At 43.2% G+C, this 19,141-nt stretch overlaps 1 protein-coding gene across 15 annotated transcripts in view; it reads right to left on the minus strand.

Annotated features, from left to right (window-relative positions):
• dlg2 (discs, large homolog 2 (Drosophila)) overlaps positions 1-19,141 on the minus strand; it is a 273,799-nt gene that overhangs the window by 95,007 nt on the left and 159,651 nt on the right. For 3 of the 15 annotated variants that reach the window (XM_078172188.1, XM_033642578.2, XM_078172186.1), the window contains exon 1: positions 8,645-8,840. The exons of the other annotated variants lie outside the window; for them this stretch is intronic. In XM_078172188.1, coding sequence (XP_078028314.1) covers positions 8,645-8,728 — 84 coding nt within the window. In that variant the 5' untranslated portion in view covers positions 8,729-8,840. Of the gene's footprint in view, positions 1-8,644; positions 8,841-19,141 lie in introns of those variants that run through there. 15 annotated transcript variants of the gene reach the window in all.

Here is a 19,141-nt window from a genome sequence, read left to right on the forward strand (position 1 = left end):
AGGTTCTGCCAGAAAAGAGAGAGATGAGCGACTTCATCTACCTGTCTGCCTCCTCCTATTCTGCCTTCTCTCATTTTTTGTTCTTCGTCTCTTTCATTTGCTCATTTGTCAGTGACCTCTTCTCCCTCCTGCAGGCCACGACCATCTCCCTCCCACACAAACTCGCCTCTCATGTGTCTTCCTCATTTTCTCCCCGCCTGTCTTCCGGTGGATTAGGCTACAGGAGGATATGTGGATGTTAGAACAACTTAGACCCGGGGCCCGGGCTGCCTAGAAGCAGCGACGCTCTCTGCTTCAGTGCTGGATGACTGCAGGATTAGACTCGCCTGGTGTGACATTGATAACTTGCAGGTACACATAAAGGAGGTAGAGGGAAAGCAGAAGGTGAAAACTGTGCTGTGCTCGCAGCAGACATGTAGACAGGCTTAAAAAAATACATAAGAAAAAGTCAAACCAAAAAACCCCATCACACGCTGCCATGTTTCCATGTCACTCGGTTCTCCAGATGCTTGACATCAGGCCCTCTCAAAAACCCACTAGGCTATCAAGCTACTGGAGTGCACATCCATTATCGAAAGGAGCTGGTTCCCACGCAGCAAATGGCTGCTTTGCCACCGGGACATCATGAGAGTAGCAACCACAGGAGAGTAAAAGAGAGGCAGGGGGAGAGAGAGAGATTTGGAATAGAGCAAGTTAATCCATGAGAATGGAAATGGAAGAGAGAGGCAGAGGGGGAGAGAAAAAATGTGTGACGAAAAATGTTGAAAATCAGTAAGCAGAGCCCAAAGGTTCGATCTTTATGATCAAACAAAAACCAAGCCAATGAGCAGGATTTGTGCAAGCAGCCAATGTTTGATATTTTTTACAGATAAAAAATAAAATTATTAAAATAAATCAATTTATCAATTTGGTACTCAGCTGTTTATCACCTATTTGACAATCTCTTAATAAAGTCTGATTGGTTGATATTTATACAAAAAAGACAAGCAAGAGCAAGAGAAAACAGATGCTTTCTTTTCAGTTTCTGTGAGTCCAGTTTACTGAAAATCCAGCTTGAAATGAGCGAGGGAACAGCCGCTGTTCAGCTGGACACAATGCTAACAAAGACTAGAAAGGAACAGGGTGGTTCATGGTGATGAGTGGGTGAGTGTGTTTGAAGACGCTCTTGGAAAGAGATGTCATTCAGGTGATTCTGACAGTGAACGCTATTTGAACATGGCCCATACCATTCGCACTGAGACATAGCTGCTTCCTGTCAAACTGCCACAACAGTTAAAGGAACAGTTCACCCTGTAAAAATCAAACCTGTAGTGCTGTTCATCAGTCTAGATTGTTTTGGTGTAATTTGCCAGGTGATAGAGATATCAGCTGTAGAGATGTCTACCTTCTCTCCAATGTAATGGCACTGGGCTTGTGGTGCTCAGAGCAACAAAAAACTGAGATTAAAAAAAATCAGAGCAAAACAAAAGTTCTTTCCAGAAATCATGACCCGTTACTCAAGATCAGTCTCACCTGGCCAGACCTATCTCCACAGGGCTGTGTCAGCACTTGAGAAAGGTCTGGAAAGACCTTATTACCATTCTGCTACAGGGAGAAAAAAAACACTTGTTTTTGTTTCTCTAAACCAATCACAGTCGTCCTGGGCGGTGCTCAACCCAGGATGTAGCCGTAGTGCCCTTGCTAAATAGTGACGGGGGAACACACAAGATGACAGGGCTAGCTGTTAGCATCATACGGCTAATGTTACCGAACAGTTACGTTTAACAAGTGGAGTTGAGCTTCGGTATCGGAGTGAGTTTGTGGGGGCCGCTTAACGCTTCAGTGTTGGGTGTTAGTGCTGTTGATGTGTTAGCTTGTGCTAACTGGGCAAACTATCAAGGAGGAGAGCGGCAACAGAAAGTTTGCTGATCAGGTGTGGAGTCAGGACAGTCCGAGATCAGACCCCAACACAAAAAGGATCATATTCAGGTATCGTCTGATTAGAGATGTTTTTAAAGATAAGGCAAATCAACTCTAAGTGACTGCGTCAGAAAACAGATCAACGTCAATTTGAGAGTCCTATGTGTACATCTACTCATGGATGAGAGGCTCGTGCTGTTGACAGCACGAGATGTGAACATTAATGCTGTTCCTCCCAGCTAGCTTAGTGGTACTAGGTGAGCTAGCACTAGATGTATGCTGCATTTGAGCAGTGAAATGGTTGATGGGTAAAGTTTGGGAGAAAGCAAGTAGTTTCTAAGAGATCTGGTCACAACACGGCCTGTGGATTATCTTGAGTAAAAGGTTCATGATTTCTGATATTGGAGTGAACTGTCCCTTTAAAGCCAGGCTGCAAGCTTTCCAATTTAAGTTTTTAGCTTAGATTCTGCCGTGCTGTACAGTAGCAGTTTGTTTACACAAAAAGCCTTTCTCAGCAGATTACCCACACTGCCTGTTCAAAGAATAAGCACACTGTAGTGTTAAGACACAGTAGCACTCCTCTTTCTCCAGTCAGCTAATGATGCAGCATATGCTGCCTTCAAGTGCTCATCACACATTAAGTCTTGTGATTTTTGTAAGGTTTACTTCTGGCTTGAGGGAACTTCAAGAACTTCGGGCTGTAAAAAATATATTTTTAAATAATCATATCTCTGCAACACCGGTATTAAACAAACCCCTCCCCTGTCATATTTATGTACTACTTTGTTGGCTTATTTACGTGGGCTCAGTTTGTAATTACGATATCTCTGACAGCAGACAGCCATTCAACAGCTGTAGGGGCTGCTATGATCCTGGCTGTGGACAGCTGTAGAGACAGATTAATTTGGGGTGTTTGGAGAGCACGCTACCATTTGAAGTTGAGAGCCAGGTAGCCCTCAGTGGCTCTCACTCACCCTGTGAATAAATGACAGAGAGGAAGAGAAAGACTGTTGTGCTCATATTTGTCTTGAGTTAATATTAATTTTTATCTGACAATTAATATTTGATAATAACATATTTTAATGTAGTACAGAATAAGATCAAATTAATACACCTGGTCACCTGAATTGCTCATTTGGTCTTAAGGTTAGACCATCTAGAAAACAAATAAGCATCCAAATAATATGAACAGCACAGAAAATATCTATCCAACATCTTAAAGTCATAATAGCTTGTTACAGGAAGCCCATCATTTGGAGCCACAGAAATGAAATGATGACATAATTTGGCTAGTCTTTGGTTATTTATTCTTCACCTCATCTCCAGTTTTGGTCTAGACACAGTTTTAAACACAGACAGTAGCTGTGCAGCCCGGTTGCCAGAAGAAAATGTTAGTATTGTATGTTCTGCAAACCATGAATACCTTGCATTTGTATATTTCATTAGTATCATATCAGTGTTTTAAAAATGATGTACTATATGAGCTGACTTTTTCATCAGGAGGTGGAGGAGGAAAGTGGATGGCATGTCACCAAGGCGAGATGCCTGTCAAGCTGCAGACCACTGTTTAAGACCAACAAACAACCAAACAGGTTGTTTTTTAGCAGTTTGTCAATGTTTTTCCAATAAAGTTAGTGCCAGGAAAAGCTGTTGTTTTTATACCAATAATTTGGTGCTTTTCCAGCAGGGATTGTGCCCCCAAATCTGAGTATTTTAAGCCAAAACATGATCTTTTCCTGACCATAAGTGTTCTTTGGTGCCTAAACCTAACCACATGTTGACCACAGCATGGCTGAAATCCAAAGTTTCAATAATCCACTTCATAATAACCTACAAATGTAACACATCACTGGTTTGCAGTAACGTATAATGCCAACATTTACTGTGGCAATTGGTTTGACCTGTGATATAATCTTTAACAGGATACATAATAGTGTATAACCTCATGGTGTCAGGCAAAACCCACCCTTTGCTTCATGTCAGCTGGTGACTCATTCCCTACCTCACTAGTACTGCTTTGCTCACTCACTGACCATAATATAACCTGATATCTGTGGTCTAATTTTAGAAGTAGCCCTTCAATTCTCTTTTTTTGCCACTGCTTTGCCCTTTCGTTACCAAAATAGTACCACTACATGATAAATGTACACTAAATTGCTGTGAAACAGCTTTGAACTGAGCCTCTCTGGGGGACTGCAGACTGATATAATTCACAGAGATAGAGCTGATAATAGGGATAAAATCTGAAATCATGCAGCAAGCCTGCATGAACATCTTACTTATGACCCACTCTTTTAGGCTACTTGACAATTAAAGTTGTGTTCAAATTATTTCAAGACATCTTCTGAGAGAAACTTTAAAATGACTAACTTTCTGGCAGTGCACTATTTGTAGAAACTTGGATACAAAAGTAATAGTCTGCAGCAAAAATAAGGATCTCTGAACGAGGACATTAAACAGCCTTTCTCTGTGAGGAGTTGACACATGGGTAAATTTAGATGCGGCACGGATGGTGCAGATACAGTAATTGAAAAGAGTTCTTTTCCAATTTGATTTCACAGCACTGCTGCACCGACTTGTTCTGCTACAGGTGAGGTGTCTGTTTTAATTGCAACAGAATAATGAGTTGTGTGGGGGAAATAATTCGTCCTGGGAGAGGAAAAGAAAAGAAAGGAACTATTACTAAAACAGCGCAGAGGATGAACCAAGCAACAATTCTACTGATACTGAAAATGAACACCAGCCTGCTTTAGACTTATCTCCTGTTTCATTCAGCAGTTTGAACTTTAGATTCAATAGCAGGGATTTAGATCTATATTGTTTTCTGACTGAGGGCCCTTTTCTGAGGTATCGAACTGTAACATTTTTGTCTTCTTCAAAAGGAAGGAATGGCTGTTGGAAAGGCATTTCAAAGACAACAAATCAATGACATTACTTTAAAACTAAGATGAGCTAAATTGAGTTCTTCACGACTCAAAAACCTTCACATATTCTAGTCGATTCAGAACATATATCCGAAGTGAAATCCTGAAGCTTGCCAATAAAAACAGAAATCTGTTGTATTAAACATCACACATGACACATCGCTTCAATTAGTTGCTTTCCAGCTGTGCGGAGGAAAAGTCTGCTCTCATGCCTCTGTCAGTGCATTAAGCATGACCACACATACACATATACAGTAAATGTACTTTATGTACACACTTACATGTACGTACCCCCACAGCTCCATCACTTTATGCCACCAGTCCAACCAGCAGGCCTTTTACTTCAGACTGTCATGCAGACAGGGTAGGACGGCTACACCTCCTTATTTCCATGAGTACCCCCAAAAACTCTCACACCTCCAATCCTTATTTACCTTAAAATAATATAAACCTAAACACACACTGAAAAAAAAGTTCAAACTGTATTACTTGAACTTAATAACAGGATATTACTGTATCATTAATATGAGAATGTGAATGATCTCAAAATTCCCTGCTGTTCAGAAAGTTATATCACAAAGTTGGAGAAGTTAAATTTAAAATGCCATTTTCATTATTCCTTTTACGCATCTATTAGCAGTCAGACCATTAGATGTATACATATGTTCTATACTCTGCACTATGAGTATATGTATGTTTCTGCTCATCCACTGTTGTTTTGAAATGTGCAAATGCATCATCTCAATGCATTATGTCCATTACCGGCCCCCTCCACTCTACCCTGGGCCTTTAGGTAAAATACAAGCACTCTGCTTCAGTGCTCTGTCAGCCTCCACCTCATCCCTTCTATACGCCACACACACACTCACAAACACAAACATTGGTTGCTAAGCAGCATGCTGCTTTTTGTTCATGTGAATGTGGCCTTGGCACACACACTGCAGGTGTCACAGATTACGTACGCAGCTAGAGTATAATCAGTAGGACTGATGCTGCAATTAACGCAGAGCCAGTCCACAGCAAAAGTTGTGAGATCACACCTGTGATGGCAAAGGCGGTATGCGTGCATCAAAGTGCTAAAAAAGACACAAGGAAGGAACTTGAAGCCTACAGATGGTGTAAAGGTTAAAAAAATTGGCTTGTGGCCAAAACTATTTCTCATTTAGCTAAAAAACAACAGCTGGGAGGACTGGTTTTAAGTAGTGAATGAGAAATCCTCTCCCATGACACTCAATAACTACTGTTAAGGTGCCTTTAGGCAAGGATATATTCGATGACAGTTTAGGCTTGGGCATACTTTTTGCATTGAGTGTCCACAGCCAACTGTAGTTGACGCACATGCAGTACCATTAATGGCACAAATAAGGGTCCGGGAAACACAGAAGACGCCACTGGGTCCAGAGTTAATGTCTGTTGAATATTCAGCTAACTTCATTGTGGTGCTTCAGCCGCAGCTGGCATAACAGCACTGTGTTGGACTGGAGTATGGACAAAGAATCTATGTTTTATAATCGAAGCATGGGCAGTATGCATGCAGTCTGTGTGGCCACAAAAAATGGGCTACACATGGACGTCTGCATGAGGGTTGGTGCAGCCCCATACACAAATGGGCGGATGAGGACATTTACGTCACATGGACCAAAATGGTACCCTCGCAGACAGGCTGATGTGTAAACTGCATTTGCCTTGAGACTGTACTGTAGTTGTTCAGTTCAGCCAGCCACCACTGGCTGACAGTAAAATAATGCAGCTACAGTACTCCCTGATGGCACTGGCGCCCACAGCAGGATAATGCGCCCCGCCACACCTAAAAAACTGCTCAGGGATGGCATGATGAACATGACAAAGAGCTAAAGGGGTCAACCTGGCCTCAAAATTACCCAGATCCCAATCTGATTGAGCATCTATGCGACGTGCTGGTACCCCATCTTGCAACCCACAGGACTCAAAGGATCTGCTTACGCCGTGGTTCTGGACACTACAGGACACCCCCAGAGGTCCATTTCTTGACAGGTCAGTGCAAAGTCCGATCCACAGTGGGGGCTCTGACCTGTTGAGGCATGGACACATGCATTCTGGGGCACTGCCACATCCCACAGATGCACAATCAGATTGAGATCTTGGGAATTTGGAGGCCAGGTTGACTCCTTGAGCTCTTTGTCACATTCCTTGGGCCATTGTTTAGCAGTTTTTACTGTGTGGCATGGTGTATTGCCCTGTAAGGAGGGTCACTGCAATCTGGGAGTGTCGTTTCAACACAGGTGGTACTTGGTCTGTAGCAGTGCTTGGATGTGGGGTGCGTGCCAAATAGCATTCACATGAGTGCCAGGACCCAAGGTTTCCCAGCAGAACATTGCATTGTGATCAATGTTAGTCACTTCCCCTGTCAGTGGTTTTAATATTTTGGCTGCCTGATGTAAAGGAGCTGTAGTTTACATTTCACTATACTGAAACATGATTAGCTTTTTAACTTGGTGTCCCCATCCTCTCTGATATCTACCACCATGCTTGAGATTTTTTTCTTTTTTACCAAAGATAACACAATTATCAAAATTAGCTTCTCCTTTCTCCACTGAAATTGGTGCCATCATAACGCTGATTGTTCATACCTGAATGCCATTAGTGTTGTGGAGGTCAGCATATTTGGGGGTCAAACTTCAGAGGAGACTGACTTGCTCCTTGCTATTGCATGTGCCTGTTTGGTAGGAAAGAAGGGTAACAGTCTAAAGCTCCACTAGCAGCCCCTAAAGCCTGTGCAGCTCAACACACCCCATGTGCTGCCTGACTGGCAGCTGACCTAAAGTTTTGAAGTTTGTCCTGAGTGGCACCAGAGGAGAGGTCACGGGTTCTGATGCTTGCACATGAGGAGCAATCAGTGGGTCACAAAACATATCAGGTTTATTCCAAATGGACATCCACAGCAAATGTCATGTTAATCGGGACAGAGGTTTTTTCTCGTGATGGGGCCATGTTAGTCACCGTGAAATTTTGACCTGATGGTGTTGCTAAACAGAAGTTGGTGAGTCAGCAAAAAAACTGGACTGACCATCAGCAGCCTTAGGCCCTGCCTCTAGCAGTCTGTATTCATTTGACATTCCTATATTCAGCCACATCAGTATTTGTAGCCCCCCGGCAAAAGACATCTCACTCTTTTGAAGATGAGCGTAAACAGCATGATTGTGGGGAAAAAAAGAGCATCCATAAGCAGCCAGGAAAAGCTCACTTTCCTGTCAGTATAGTAAATTTGCAGTCAGGTTCATCTATCAGATGACTCCAGCGGGTGAATTGCTTGTGAGAGCAGAGTCTGCAGTGTCAAAACTTGGCTGTGCTGAAGGCAGATGACTTAAAAGATGTCAGTGAAGGAAACTGGCGCTCAGGGACAAAATGACTGAGATAGGCGAATCTGTGGTTGCTTAATGAGTTGAGATAGAGTGAGCTCCTGAGTTTATAGTGCATAGGCAGGGTCAAAATACAAAATTTTGGCAACAGGGTCTGTGTCCCTCATTGCTCATTCTTCCCCTCAAATGAAGCAGAAAGGACGCAGTTGAGCAAAGTCAACTAATTTACCCCCAAAGTCAAATCACTAACACAGACGTCAACAACACTATTAATCAACAGGTGAATTGAAGTAGTACTACCTGCTGCAGCACTTCTTAAATTGTACATCTTGACTACATAGAGAACCACCTTTCATGAAAATGACTATCAGAAGCTGAGCTTGAAAGATGTGTCTGTCACACAGATCTTCCATTAAATTGTATTCTGTACCTGTTTTGACAGTCCAAAGTAAATCAGTAAAGCACACACAGTGTCGGACCTACCTTGTCTTTGAGCATTTTAGCTTTCCGGTTGTTCTGTACAAGTCGCCTTCCTAGCTTCTTGGCATACCAAATAGAGGCAAACATAGCGACAGGTTAAATAATAATGTTGTTTGGTCTGCGGTGACAGCCCAAACGGCTCTAGCTGCTGCCCATCTGAGTGCTCCTTATCAGCGGACTGTAGCGAACAGGCAAGAGCAAAAAAAAAGAGAGGGAGGGAGAAAAGATGGGATGATGCTGAGGGAGGGGGAGAGTCTACACAGCAAAGTCAGGTCTCCGTCAGCCACAAAAGCAAAGGGAGGGAGGGAGAAAGAGAGAGACGGAGGGAGAGAGAGCTTAGGAGAGAGAAAAGGAGGAGGGACTAGCGTTTTCCACGTGGAAACAACATCTTCAGCACCAATCAAAACCTGCTAAGAGGTTGTCGGCTGCTCCCAGTTTCCAGAGGAGGGGGTTGAAGGCAGTGGGTAATGCTCTGCTCTCACTATACCTACGCCAGCAACCACTCATCACCCAAAAGCCAACAATAAACAGCAAAGAAGAAACTTACCAAAACATCACATTTATACCACAAATAATGATGTTGTTCACTGGTGGAAATGTCTTTTTTAAAGTTATACTCTTTCAGATTTTTCTCATGACAAACATTTTACTATTTATGGACATAATTTCGACAGTAAAAGCCATTCAGTGCATTTCTATTCCCTAATCATCTTTATATAACAGAGTTCACTGTTACTGGTGTAGTTTGCCTGTCTTGTGTGGGATCAAATTGCATATTTTCTTGCACAATGGATTCACAGGAGATGATGCATGAGAGTCTGGACATGATGCGAATGACAAAAGCTGCAGCATGTACACGCCGTCTCAAGTGGAAGACAACATTTGATTATGACCTTGTATGACACTATGGCCTCTAGTTTCGCAGACCGGGCGAGGCAGGGGCGCAACGCACCTGTGCTTCACCAACTGGGTGTGGCCAGGCGGATTTTGCAAGTTTGGTACACCGTGTGCACTGGCGCAGCTACTCCTCTTTCCCACCTCTGTCCCTCCTACCTGTGCAAGTTGGAAAGAGCGAGGAGTGGGTTTTACACACATCAAACCAATCAAATGAGCCCCTCTCCTCGTCCTTAAATGCGCCGCGTGAAGGCATAATGAGAGTTTTACTCAATTCGCCATGGCAGAAGAGAGCAGCAGCGTCAGACGGCCAAACTTCTCCCAGGAGGAAACTGATGTTTTGGTCCGGGAGGTCTGCTTGCAGTGTCCGAATATACGGAACTGCGAGCAGACCTCCACGGGCTGATGATGCAAAGGTAGCCTGGGAGGAGGTCACCACAATTGTAAATCAATGTTTTGTTTCTCTCGTGCGCGTGCGCGCTCTCTCTTTCTCTCTCGCACTCTGTTTCTTTTCTTTTGACTTTTCTAAGATGACAGATGCTGAATATATACTCCCTATCTGATGCTGTGGCTGTTTGTGGTTGGCTGAGAGGGATGTGAACTCATTAGTTTGCAGCTGTGTTAATCAAATCAGGTTGGGTTTCCATTACGCATACCAAACGTGCCAAACGGTGCCAATCCCCTTGGATCTGACATCAGATGTGATGGGACAGTCGATATAGAGATACATTTATGTGCTGATTGCATATAGTTGCATTGAATAGTGTTTTTTTGGGTATTTATTGCATTGTTAATGTGCCTGATATTCTGGAAACCTGCCTGTGAGGTTTTGGTGACATGTGCGCACTGTCCGCCGGTCAGTCAAACTTCGGCTTACACCGGCTGCCCTCTGCCTGCGCTGACAGTAGACCTGGTTTCAGCTGGCGAGCTTTTAGCACACCTTCGGCGAAGTCTTTTGGCACAAAACTGTCACTGCGCCAAGCTGGATCTGTCGACACCTCCCCCTGCTGCGCCGCCACACCCATCTCAGCGCACCTGTCGCTGCTCGAAACTAGCTCTGCGCGGGGTTCGCCCCTCTGCGCCACTCTGCGCCGCGCCAGGAAACTAGAGCCCTATGAGATGATGACCCTCTTAGTCCACAATTTGTTTGGTTGCACTGTAAACAGATACACAGGCTGCTCTTCTTCTGTTGCATTTCTGATGGCGTAACTGCTCAAGGTGGGTTTGCTAGTACCTGTGGTCAATAGATGTGTCATCAAGAACTGAACTCTGAGACCTGTACTACTGACGTTTGACGTTACTGCCAGTAACCACAGGTGTTGCAAAATAAACATGAACATTTTAAAAAACAAAACAGCAAGCTCTGGACTGGAAAAATTAAAGAAACTGCAGTTCCTTCAATGGCCACTTGAGGCTGGCTCTAAAAGCAAGTCAATCTCCATAGACCCCATGTTAAAATGCCCAACTTTGCAGCAGAAATAAACATGTTTACAGCCTGATACATAAAATGGTCACTATAGCTAATTTCATGACAACTGTACAAAGGTGAATTTTTATATATTTACCCGTTTACATTTTATTAAGGCTTAAAGTTATGCACATTTAAGGGCATAGCTGAGTGTCAGGCTGTCTGCGAGGTGTAGCTACAGTGTATGAGTCAGATCTACCCCTCCCTCTCCACCAAATATGGTCACTACTGGTTCCAAAAAATAGCTGAACTTCAGAAAAAGCTTCAGAACTTAAGTCTACAAACCAACAAGTTATGCCATGATAGCTACATCTATTATTTTTTACAGTCTATGTGAAATTCTAACACTTACTCAGGGGTATTTAATGCCAGATTTATGCTTAATGCAATCAAGGGGGTGTAAGAACTCCAGATTATGATTTCTAGTTTAGTGTCAGATATTTCAGGCCCCTTCGAACGTCACTCAGCCTGGCCTCCAAATTTTTCCAGTGGCCACTTCCGGTATTGCAGTGAAAAATTCCCCTGCAGCCCAAAAGCATTTTCCTATAGATCACCATTTTAAAAGAGAGGTCTATAAAACAGGACACCTCCAACTGCAAACAAGGTCGATTATGTCTCTTTCTATTGTGAATTTTTTATCCATGGAGGTTTTATACTTTGCTTCTTGGAGGCCAGAAAGGTGATAAGAAAAATCTGTGAGGTCATCACAATGTAAAGTTGACACTATTGTGAATATTCAGTGGGCCACAAGCCCCAGAAGGAAACCCGGACGCTAGAAACTTTTTTTTGGCATATGCACCATGGGAGCAATTCCATTGATCTGAAGAGGCGCTATCTTGGCTTATCTAGTTATTATGTGTTATTATACATTTATGGATTTCCCCCACAGATAGCAACACTAAACAGATGTAGACAGATTTATGTACATGATCGGGCTGTCTCCTATATTCCCCACTGTAACAGCTTCACTTTAGTTTCTGACATAGTGTGACAGTGGGCCATGCGCATAAACATTACTTATATACTGTCACTGGAGTTACATCCAGATAAAGTCTTCTCGCCTTGTCTCATTACTGAATAAGAGACTGCTGCTGTGCAATCAGCATGTTTGTTCTTTCATTCACTGTGACAAAGTGGTGATCATGGTCTTTACTACCAACAGCCTGCCAGCATCAAAAACTTGTCGGAAATTGCATGATGACGTAGCTACAATGTCTATGCAAATAGCCACTAAAGCTATGCTGCAAGCCCTCAACTTTACACTATAAATCAAAGTTAAGGCTTCGGGCCCTCTTCTTTTTGAGTCCATAGCAATCTCAGATATTGTTTGCAGGCCACAGCTGATTGGGTGGGTTCTGCCAGGATTTCTGGGCTACACCAAGAGTAATCTGCACATTCCAGCAGGTGGAAAATGGTCTGCACTGATCTACAGCTGCACGTGTTGTCTGTCGTGTTGTTTCGGGCTTTCGTCAGTGCTTTGCACCTCCCCTGCTCCATGCAAAGTCTGTTTAGAGACTTTCAGGCTGCCCAGCCAAGGTCATGAGTCATGACCACTGGCCATGCACTCAGAGGGTGTAATTCCTCTGCTCAGCCATTTCTGAGCTCTGGTGTTATATTTTTTTCTATTCATCTCTCCAGGTGTTGGCCCTTGCTTCCTGTTTGGTTATCTAAGGCTTTAGATGTAGAGGATATGATTAAAGACAGAAATAGATACAGTCTTATAGTAGTGAAATACAACAGGCCCAGAGAGAGGGGATCAGTACACTGACAGCTGCAAATATCAAGAGTTAAAGATGTGTTTCATTAATATGCCAGGCGCTGGATCACACCTCATAATGAGCCGTATTAACACTCCTGTCCCATGCATCACCCTCCCATCTATCAACTCTGAACCCAGACGTTTTGCATTTTACTTCTGGGCTTCAATTCAAACCTTTCTAATCAATTGGCTGCCTTGCTTTGCATTCAAATAATTCCGCACCAAACCAAGAGGAAGACCAGAAAAGGCCTGTTCCTCCCACATCACAGCATGTGTGTTGACAGCGGATTCCGGACCAACCTCCTATAATTACATGGCTGCCCTTCTATCACTAAAGAGAAGGAGTGCTGCAGGCTAATTGCCAGGAAAGATGACACCACACAGCTGAACAATGATAAACTACAGGGTGGGGAGGATGACATGGCTGTGCTTTTCTCTCTTCCAACAGCCTCAGCCGGACTCATCCTGTCCTGGTTTGCTCTCATTGGCAATCACAGCAGATGGTTGCAATCAATAACAATTCACAGTATACACATCTTTTGCATATCTTTTCATCCTTTGTCTAAATCCCACAGAATAGGGTCCAAAACTAACTTTTTCACTTACCAGCCAGGCTGGCTGGTAAGTAAAATTTTTACCAGCCAGGCAGATATTTTACCAGCCAACCAAATAATTAATAATTTAAAGGAAAAAAAGTCAAGTCACTTAATGCTGCTGGTGGATGAGACTGGGGGGTGGCGGCGGCGGCGGGAGCAGCAGCAGCAGCAACATTAACCTCCGTCTCTTGGTTGTCGGTTGGTAAAATCTCAGCCTCAGCAGGTTCTTTTGCTTTAGTTTTTTGTTTTGTTTTTTTTTTGTGGGAGGCTCCGCAACACCTGGCCAGCATCGCCACATGATACTTTTTCTTACTTCTTCTTCTTCTTCTACGGGGGTTCAGAGCATGGAGGTACATTAACAATAGGTTCGTTTGAGATGAGCCAGGCCTGCGCAGATTCGATCACCGGCGATCGGCACACAATGCATGCTGGTTAGTTTGGTGTCCGACTTCATCCCGACTTGCTCTGACGTATTACAAAAGTGGACGGCGATAAAACCTCGAGAGCAAGGCGGCCGCAGTTTTTAGAGCCAGGTGCTGCAGTTGCTCTCCACTGACTGCACCGCCTGGCTCTCACCTGATCTAACAGCTGATTGGTTTAGATGTCAACTCAACAAGATGATGTTTTAGATAAACTTTTCATTTTTGTTGAATTTTAGAGATTAAGATTGTATTTGTCTGATCTGAAGGTTTATTCTGTAACAGAAAACATGTTGTGTGACTGATGGTGAAGTTTAGTTGTCATTCATCATAAACTATACAGAGTCTACTGTATATTAATATTGGACTTTTTTAATTATTGAAGTATTTAGCAACACAGACACTTGTGGTCAGTGGGATGTGAGGATTCTTAAAATAACGTGTACAGATGTGAAGCCCTGACTGTATCTGATTGATCTTTAATGAAAGCTGTTGCCTTGTATTTTTTTTTCCTCTGAAAATATGAACCTTATAGTCAAACAGAGTTTATTCAGCCTGTGTAGTTGAGGGGACAGGTCAAACTGATATGATGCTGATTTACAGGAGAATTCATGTCAAATGGAGGATAAACCATGAACATAAACTACAGATCACCTGTAAAGCATTTTAATAAATTAATCTATCATAATTAAAACAACTAGAGACTGAGAACAAACTGATATATGGGTCTGGTCACTTTTTTAATGAATTGACATCATTCCAGACAGGATGTTAGTGTGTCTGTGACTTCCTGTACGGACTGAAGGCTGCTGGAAACGGTCGGGAAACTGTCCGACTTCACTGCAGTTTTTTGTCACCGCCCCCCACGGCGGCCGCCTACTTTGCAGGCGAGGCGCAGTTCATCTCGAACGAGCCTATTAAGAAAGTAGTGGAGTGAGAGAGTGGTACATCCTGTCAGCCAAGGGGTTTCCTATCTGTGCAGCCGAGCACCACAGCACCTCCACGGACTATTACATCCAGACGGTCCCGGTGTTTCCTCCCCAGGCTCCACTTCACTCAGCTTCACTCAGCTGCCCAACAAACCCGCTGCTTCTTCCCACTTTAACCTGAATAACAAACCGGGGCTCGGTGCTCTGGTTGGATCCAAATGGAGAGCCGGGGCTAGCTGGGAAGCTAGCGGAGGCTAACTGGCTGTGCCTCCCTCCGGTTATGCTGTGGCTAACGCTCCACTAGCCTCACAGCTGCGCCTCGCCAACAAGCCTAACAACAGCTATCCACCTTGGAGCACTGTGTTAACGTCATGACTGACGCACTTACGTGACCAAAGATCGTCTCTACCTGAAATACACATTACTCTGCCAGGAAACCAGCCGATACCAGCATCGTTCTCCAGTAACAAAAAAATGCATTTTTCACTGGTAAAAAATAACTTGCCAGAGTGGCGAGTGGTCTTAAAAATTTACCAGCCAGAGACAAAATCTACCCGTAATTGGTGAGTGGCAAGTGTTAGTTTTGGACCCCGCCACAGAACCATTCAACTTTGTAATCTAGATACTGTATTTAACTGAAAAGCAGTGGATAATCAGAAAGCTGGCGTTAGCAGCTCAGTGATAAACTTAGTGTGTTTCTTACAAATAAGGGAGGGGTTCCCTAGAGAGCTCCCAGGACAATAATGTTACAAAACCAAGGCATAGATTCAATCATAATGCAATTTTCAGTTGTTTGTGATACATTAAATTGGTGGTGGCTCAGAAAATTCAAACCTTTTGTTATTAAAAAAAAAAAAAGTATCAGCTCTTCAGTTAAACCTAATACTGCACCTCTACGGATATCACAGCATGTGCAAGTGTCTGTCAGTGATCGATATTACTGACACTAAATTCCTAAAAGTTGTTATGGGGGCAGTTGGTGATTACTTCCTTTTTGTTGTAGCTGTCCTCACCACATGCTAGATTATTTGATGAGACTCAATGTGTTATCTTAAAAAACATGGCATTCAGACACCTGGTGACAAAGAAAATAAAAAAAAAATTCCTTGCAAATGATCTTTTGATGAATGGTAATTTCAGACATCAGTGTATATGTTGGCGGATCTAAGGGTACCTTTTCAATCAGGAGATTGTGCTAATTATTAAAATGTGAAATGGAGCTGATACCTTAAGAACCTGCTGTGGAAAGGTTGTTATATTTGACATTTACCCAGCAAAGACAGATTTTTTTCGGCAGGATTGGTGATTACATTTCCTCTGCTTCACTGATTATTTATGATGTGTCTCAAACCTAAGTTTTAAGAGCTGATTTTGTACTCATATGCTTTTTATTGGTCAAAACCACTCTGAATGTTTTCATTGTTTTGCAGATGACATTCAGTTATACATGTTAGTAAACTAAAGCTAGCTGGTCTAAAACTAAATGTCTTGTCATTTATTCTGAATGTAGGTCCAGTTATATTCATTCTTGGTCATCTTAAGCAAAATATTAAGAATATCAAGAATTAAGTAGCCAAATGTTGTTAAATAATTTTCTTTCATCTAAATTTAACCTTAAAGCCCCTACAAGGAACTTTCATTTTGAGTTGATTTTGGCGACCCTGTGGACAAAGCGGTAGTGTTTTGCCGGAATGAAGCCTACATTTCCCATGAGCTCTAGTGCGTATTGTCGTAAAGACGCTTACCTGGCTCGCGCATGTGTTTGTTTTGGGGATGAATGAAAAAACAAGACGGGAAAACTTTGCCCCCACTCCTATCGGGGATCCCAGCTCACCTCTGCCGTGCCCCAGCTCCACCTCTTCGGCGTAAGCGCCACCGCCGCTGGAGTAGACGCAGCGGTTGGCTGGTAAGGGTGAAGGTCTGTTTGGCGAACACTTCGACGGCTTCTTGGACTGAGTATGGAGCAGTGCCTCGCCTCTTTATTTCTCGGCACTCGCTGGACCCTGTCGCCGCCTGGCTGGTACCTGTCGTCGGCCCGGATGAGGTGTTCAGCCCCGCGGCCCCTGCTCTCCTCGTCCCCGCTGGCGCGGGGTGATTCTGCACAACCTGCGGCCTCTGTGTGTGGCTCCCCGGACAGCTAACGCCGTGGACCCACCGGCCCCTGCCAGGATTGGGCTGGTAAATGCTAGATCGCTAGTGAACAAAACATTCATCCTGAAGGATTTCCTGACTTCCCGAGGATTGGATTTTCTCTGTGTGGCTGAGACGTGGCTGACTGTTGGTGAGTCCAGTGCTTTCACAGAACTTTTACCCGATGATTGCTGCTATTTTAACTCCCCGCGGACGTCGGTTCGAGGAGGAGGAATAGTGACTATTTATAAGAGTCACTATAAATGTAAGCAGCTAGGTAAGATGACGTGTGCCGTCTGAGTGCCATAAATCATTTTGTCCTGGAAGCGACCAGGGGTGGACTCAGAGACAGTTTCCTAAAGGTATGGATATACACTATATAGAAATAGCTTATCTTCACACCGATGGTCTCATTTGCATATCCAGTTAAAAGTTCCTTGTAGCGGCTTTAAATAAAGATATAATATGTGAGTCTACAAATACATATGTATTGTGAACCAAATGAGGGCATCAGTCTGTGTAGCAGTAAGGGGAACCCATAACATGACAGGATCACAGAATATAAAAAAAAACAACTTGTGTATTCCTTTCTATTCTGTCTGATAAAGTGTTTATATTTTTATTTTTATGTGTCTGCCGCTGAGAGCTTGGCATGTCAAGGTTGGTTAGTCCAGGGTGGCTGAATCCTCACTATCTGTGGAGGAATTGTGATAGGCTGTCAGGCAGGGCTGGAGGAGGCATTGGCCATCTGGAGAGAAGGGTCCTGGTGTCCCCAGGGTTGCACTCAAGTTATGTTCGTGTGCAGGAGAAAACACAACTTTCTGCCTGGTGTGTACGTGTGTAGATGAGTTCGTGTATATGACAGAGAGGTCTGTATGGTGGGGAGGAGAACTCAGCAGGGATGAGGCTGATCTCGTCAAGCCACCCTTGGCCTTGTAAAGGAGGTCAGCCGCCTGCATTTGCATTCTATTATTCTCCAAAAAAACACATGCAAGAGGTTGATATTTTCAGGGACCATACTTTGGAGAACACTGTGTCAAGAGATTGTTTATGTTCAGTGGAAAGGGAAAACTGAATACAGAATTGCAATGTGATATTTTCTGTATTATCTGGATTTTAGATATTAATGTACATCTATGCATTAAAAGCAACAAAAATGAGAACAATGAAACACTGCTGATACAAAGCTATAAACTAAACTATTAAAAATGCAAACTGTCATTAAAAGTATCTAGTCCTACATAAAAACAGCCTCTGCATTTTTATGTTATTTTGACATAGGTACTATCCTCAGAAAAGGACATTATTCAGTATGTATGCATTTGCAATTAAAGTAAAGCTAATACTTCCTATTTTTCTTTTTAATCTGCTGTTGAAGTCAGATCATAAAAACTATTTAATTAATATTTTGGGCTACTATCAATCAATCAATCATCAATCAATTTTATTTATAAAGCCCAGATGATATGACTTGGCCATTGCAGAACATTCCACTTCTTTGCCTTAAAAATGTCTTTGGTTGCTTTTGCAATATGCTTCAGGTCATTGTCCAACTGCACTGTGAAGCATCGTCCAATGAGTTTTGAAGCATTTAACTGAATCTGAGCAGATAATGGTGCCCCAAACACTTCAGCTTTCATCCTGCTGCTCTTGTCAGCAAGACAAGACTTCACTAGAATAAATACAGAGGGTTTATCACAAGATGCAAACCATTGGTTAGCCTTAAAAATGGAAGGCCAGATTAGAGTTTGTCAAAAACCATCTAAAAAGCCTGTACAGTTGTGGAACAGCATACTATGGACAGATAAAACAAAGATCAACTACCAGAATGATGGGAAGACAAGAGAAGGAAGAAGGGAAGGAACTGCTCATGATCCAAAGCACACCACCTCATCAGTGAAGCATGGTGGAGGTACTGTTATGTCATGGCCATGTATGGCTGCCAGTGGAACTGGTTCTCTTGTATTTATTGATGATGTGACTGCTGAGAAGAGCAGCAGGATGAAAGCTGAAGTGTTTGGGGCACCATTACCTGCTCAGATTCAATCAAATGCTTCAAAACTCATTGGACGATGCTTCACAGTGCAGTTGGACAATGACCTGAAGCATACTGCAAAAGCAACCAAAGACATTTTTAAGGCAAAGAAGTGGAATATTCTGCAATGGCCAAGTCATATCATCTGACCTGAATCCAAGTGAGCATGCGTTTTTCTTGCTGAAGCCAAAACTGAGGGCAAAACACCCAAAACACAAGCAGGAAGTGCAGACGGCTGCAGTAAAGGGCTGGCAGAGCATCACCAGGGAA

Source organism: Epinephelus lanceolatus, chromosome 11, assembly GCF_041903045.1.
Source record: "Epinephelus lanceolatus isolate andai-2023 chromosome 11, ASM4190304v1, whole genome shotgun sequence".
In the NCBI taxonomy this organism is placed as follows: Eukaryota; Metazoa; Chordata; class Actinopteri; order Perciformes; family Serranidae; genus Epinephelus; species Epinephelus lanceolatus.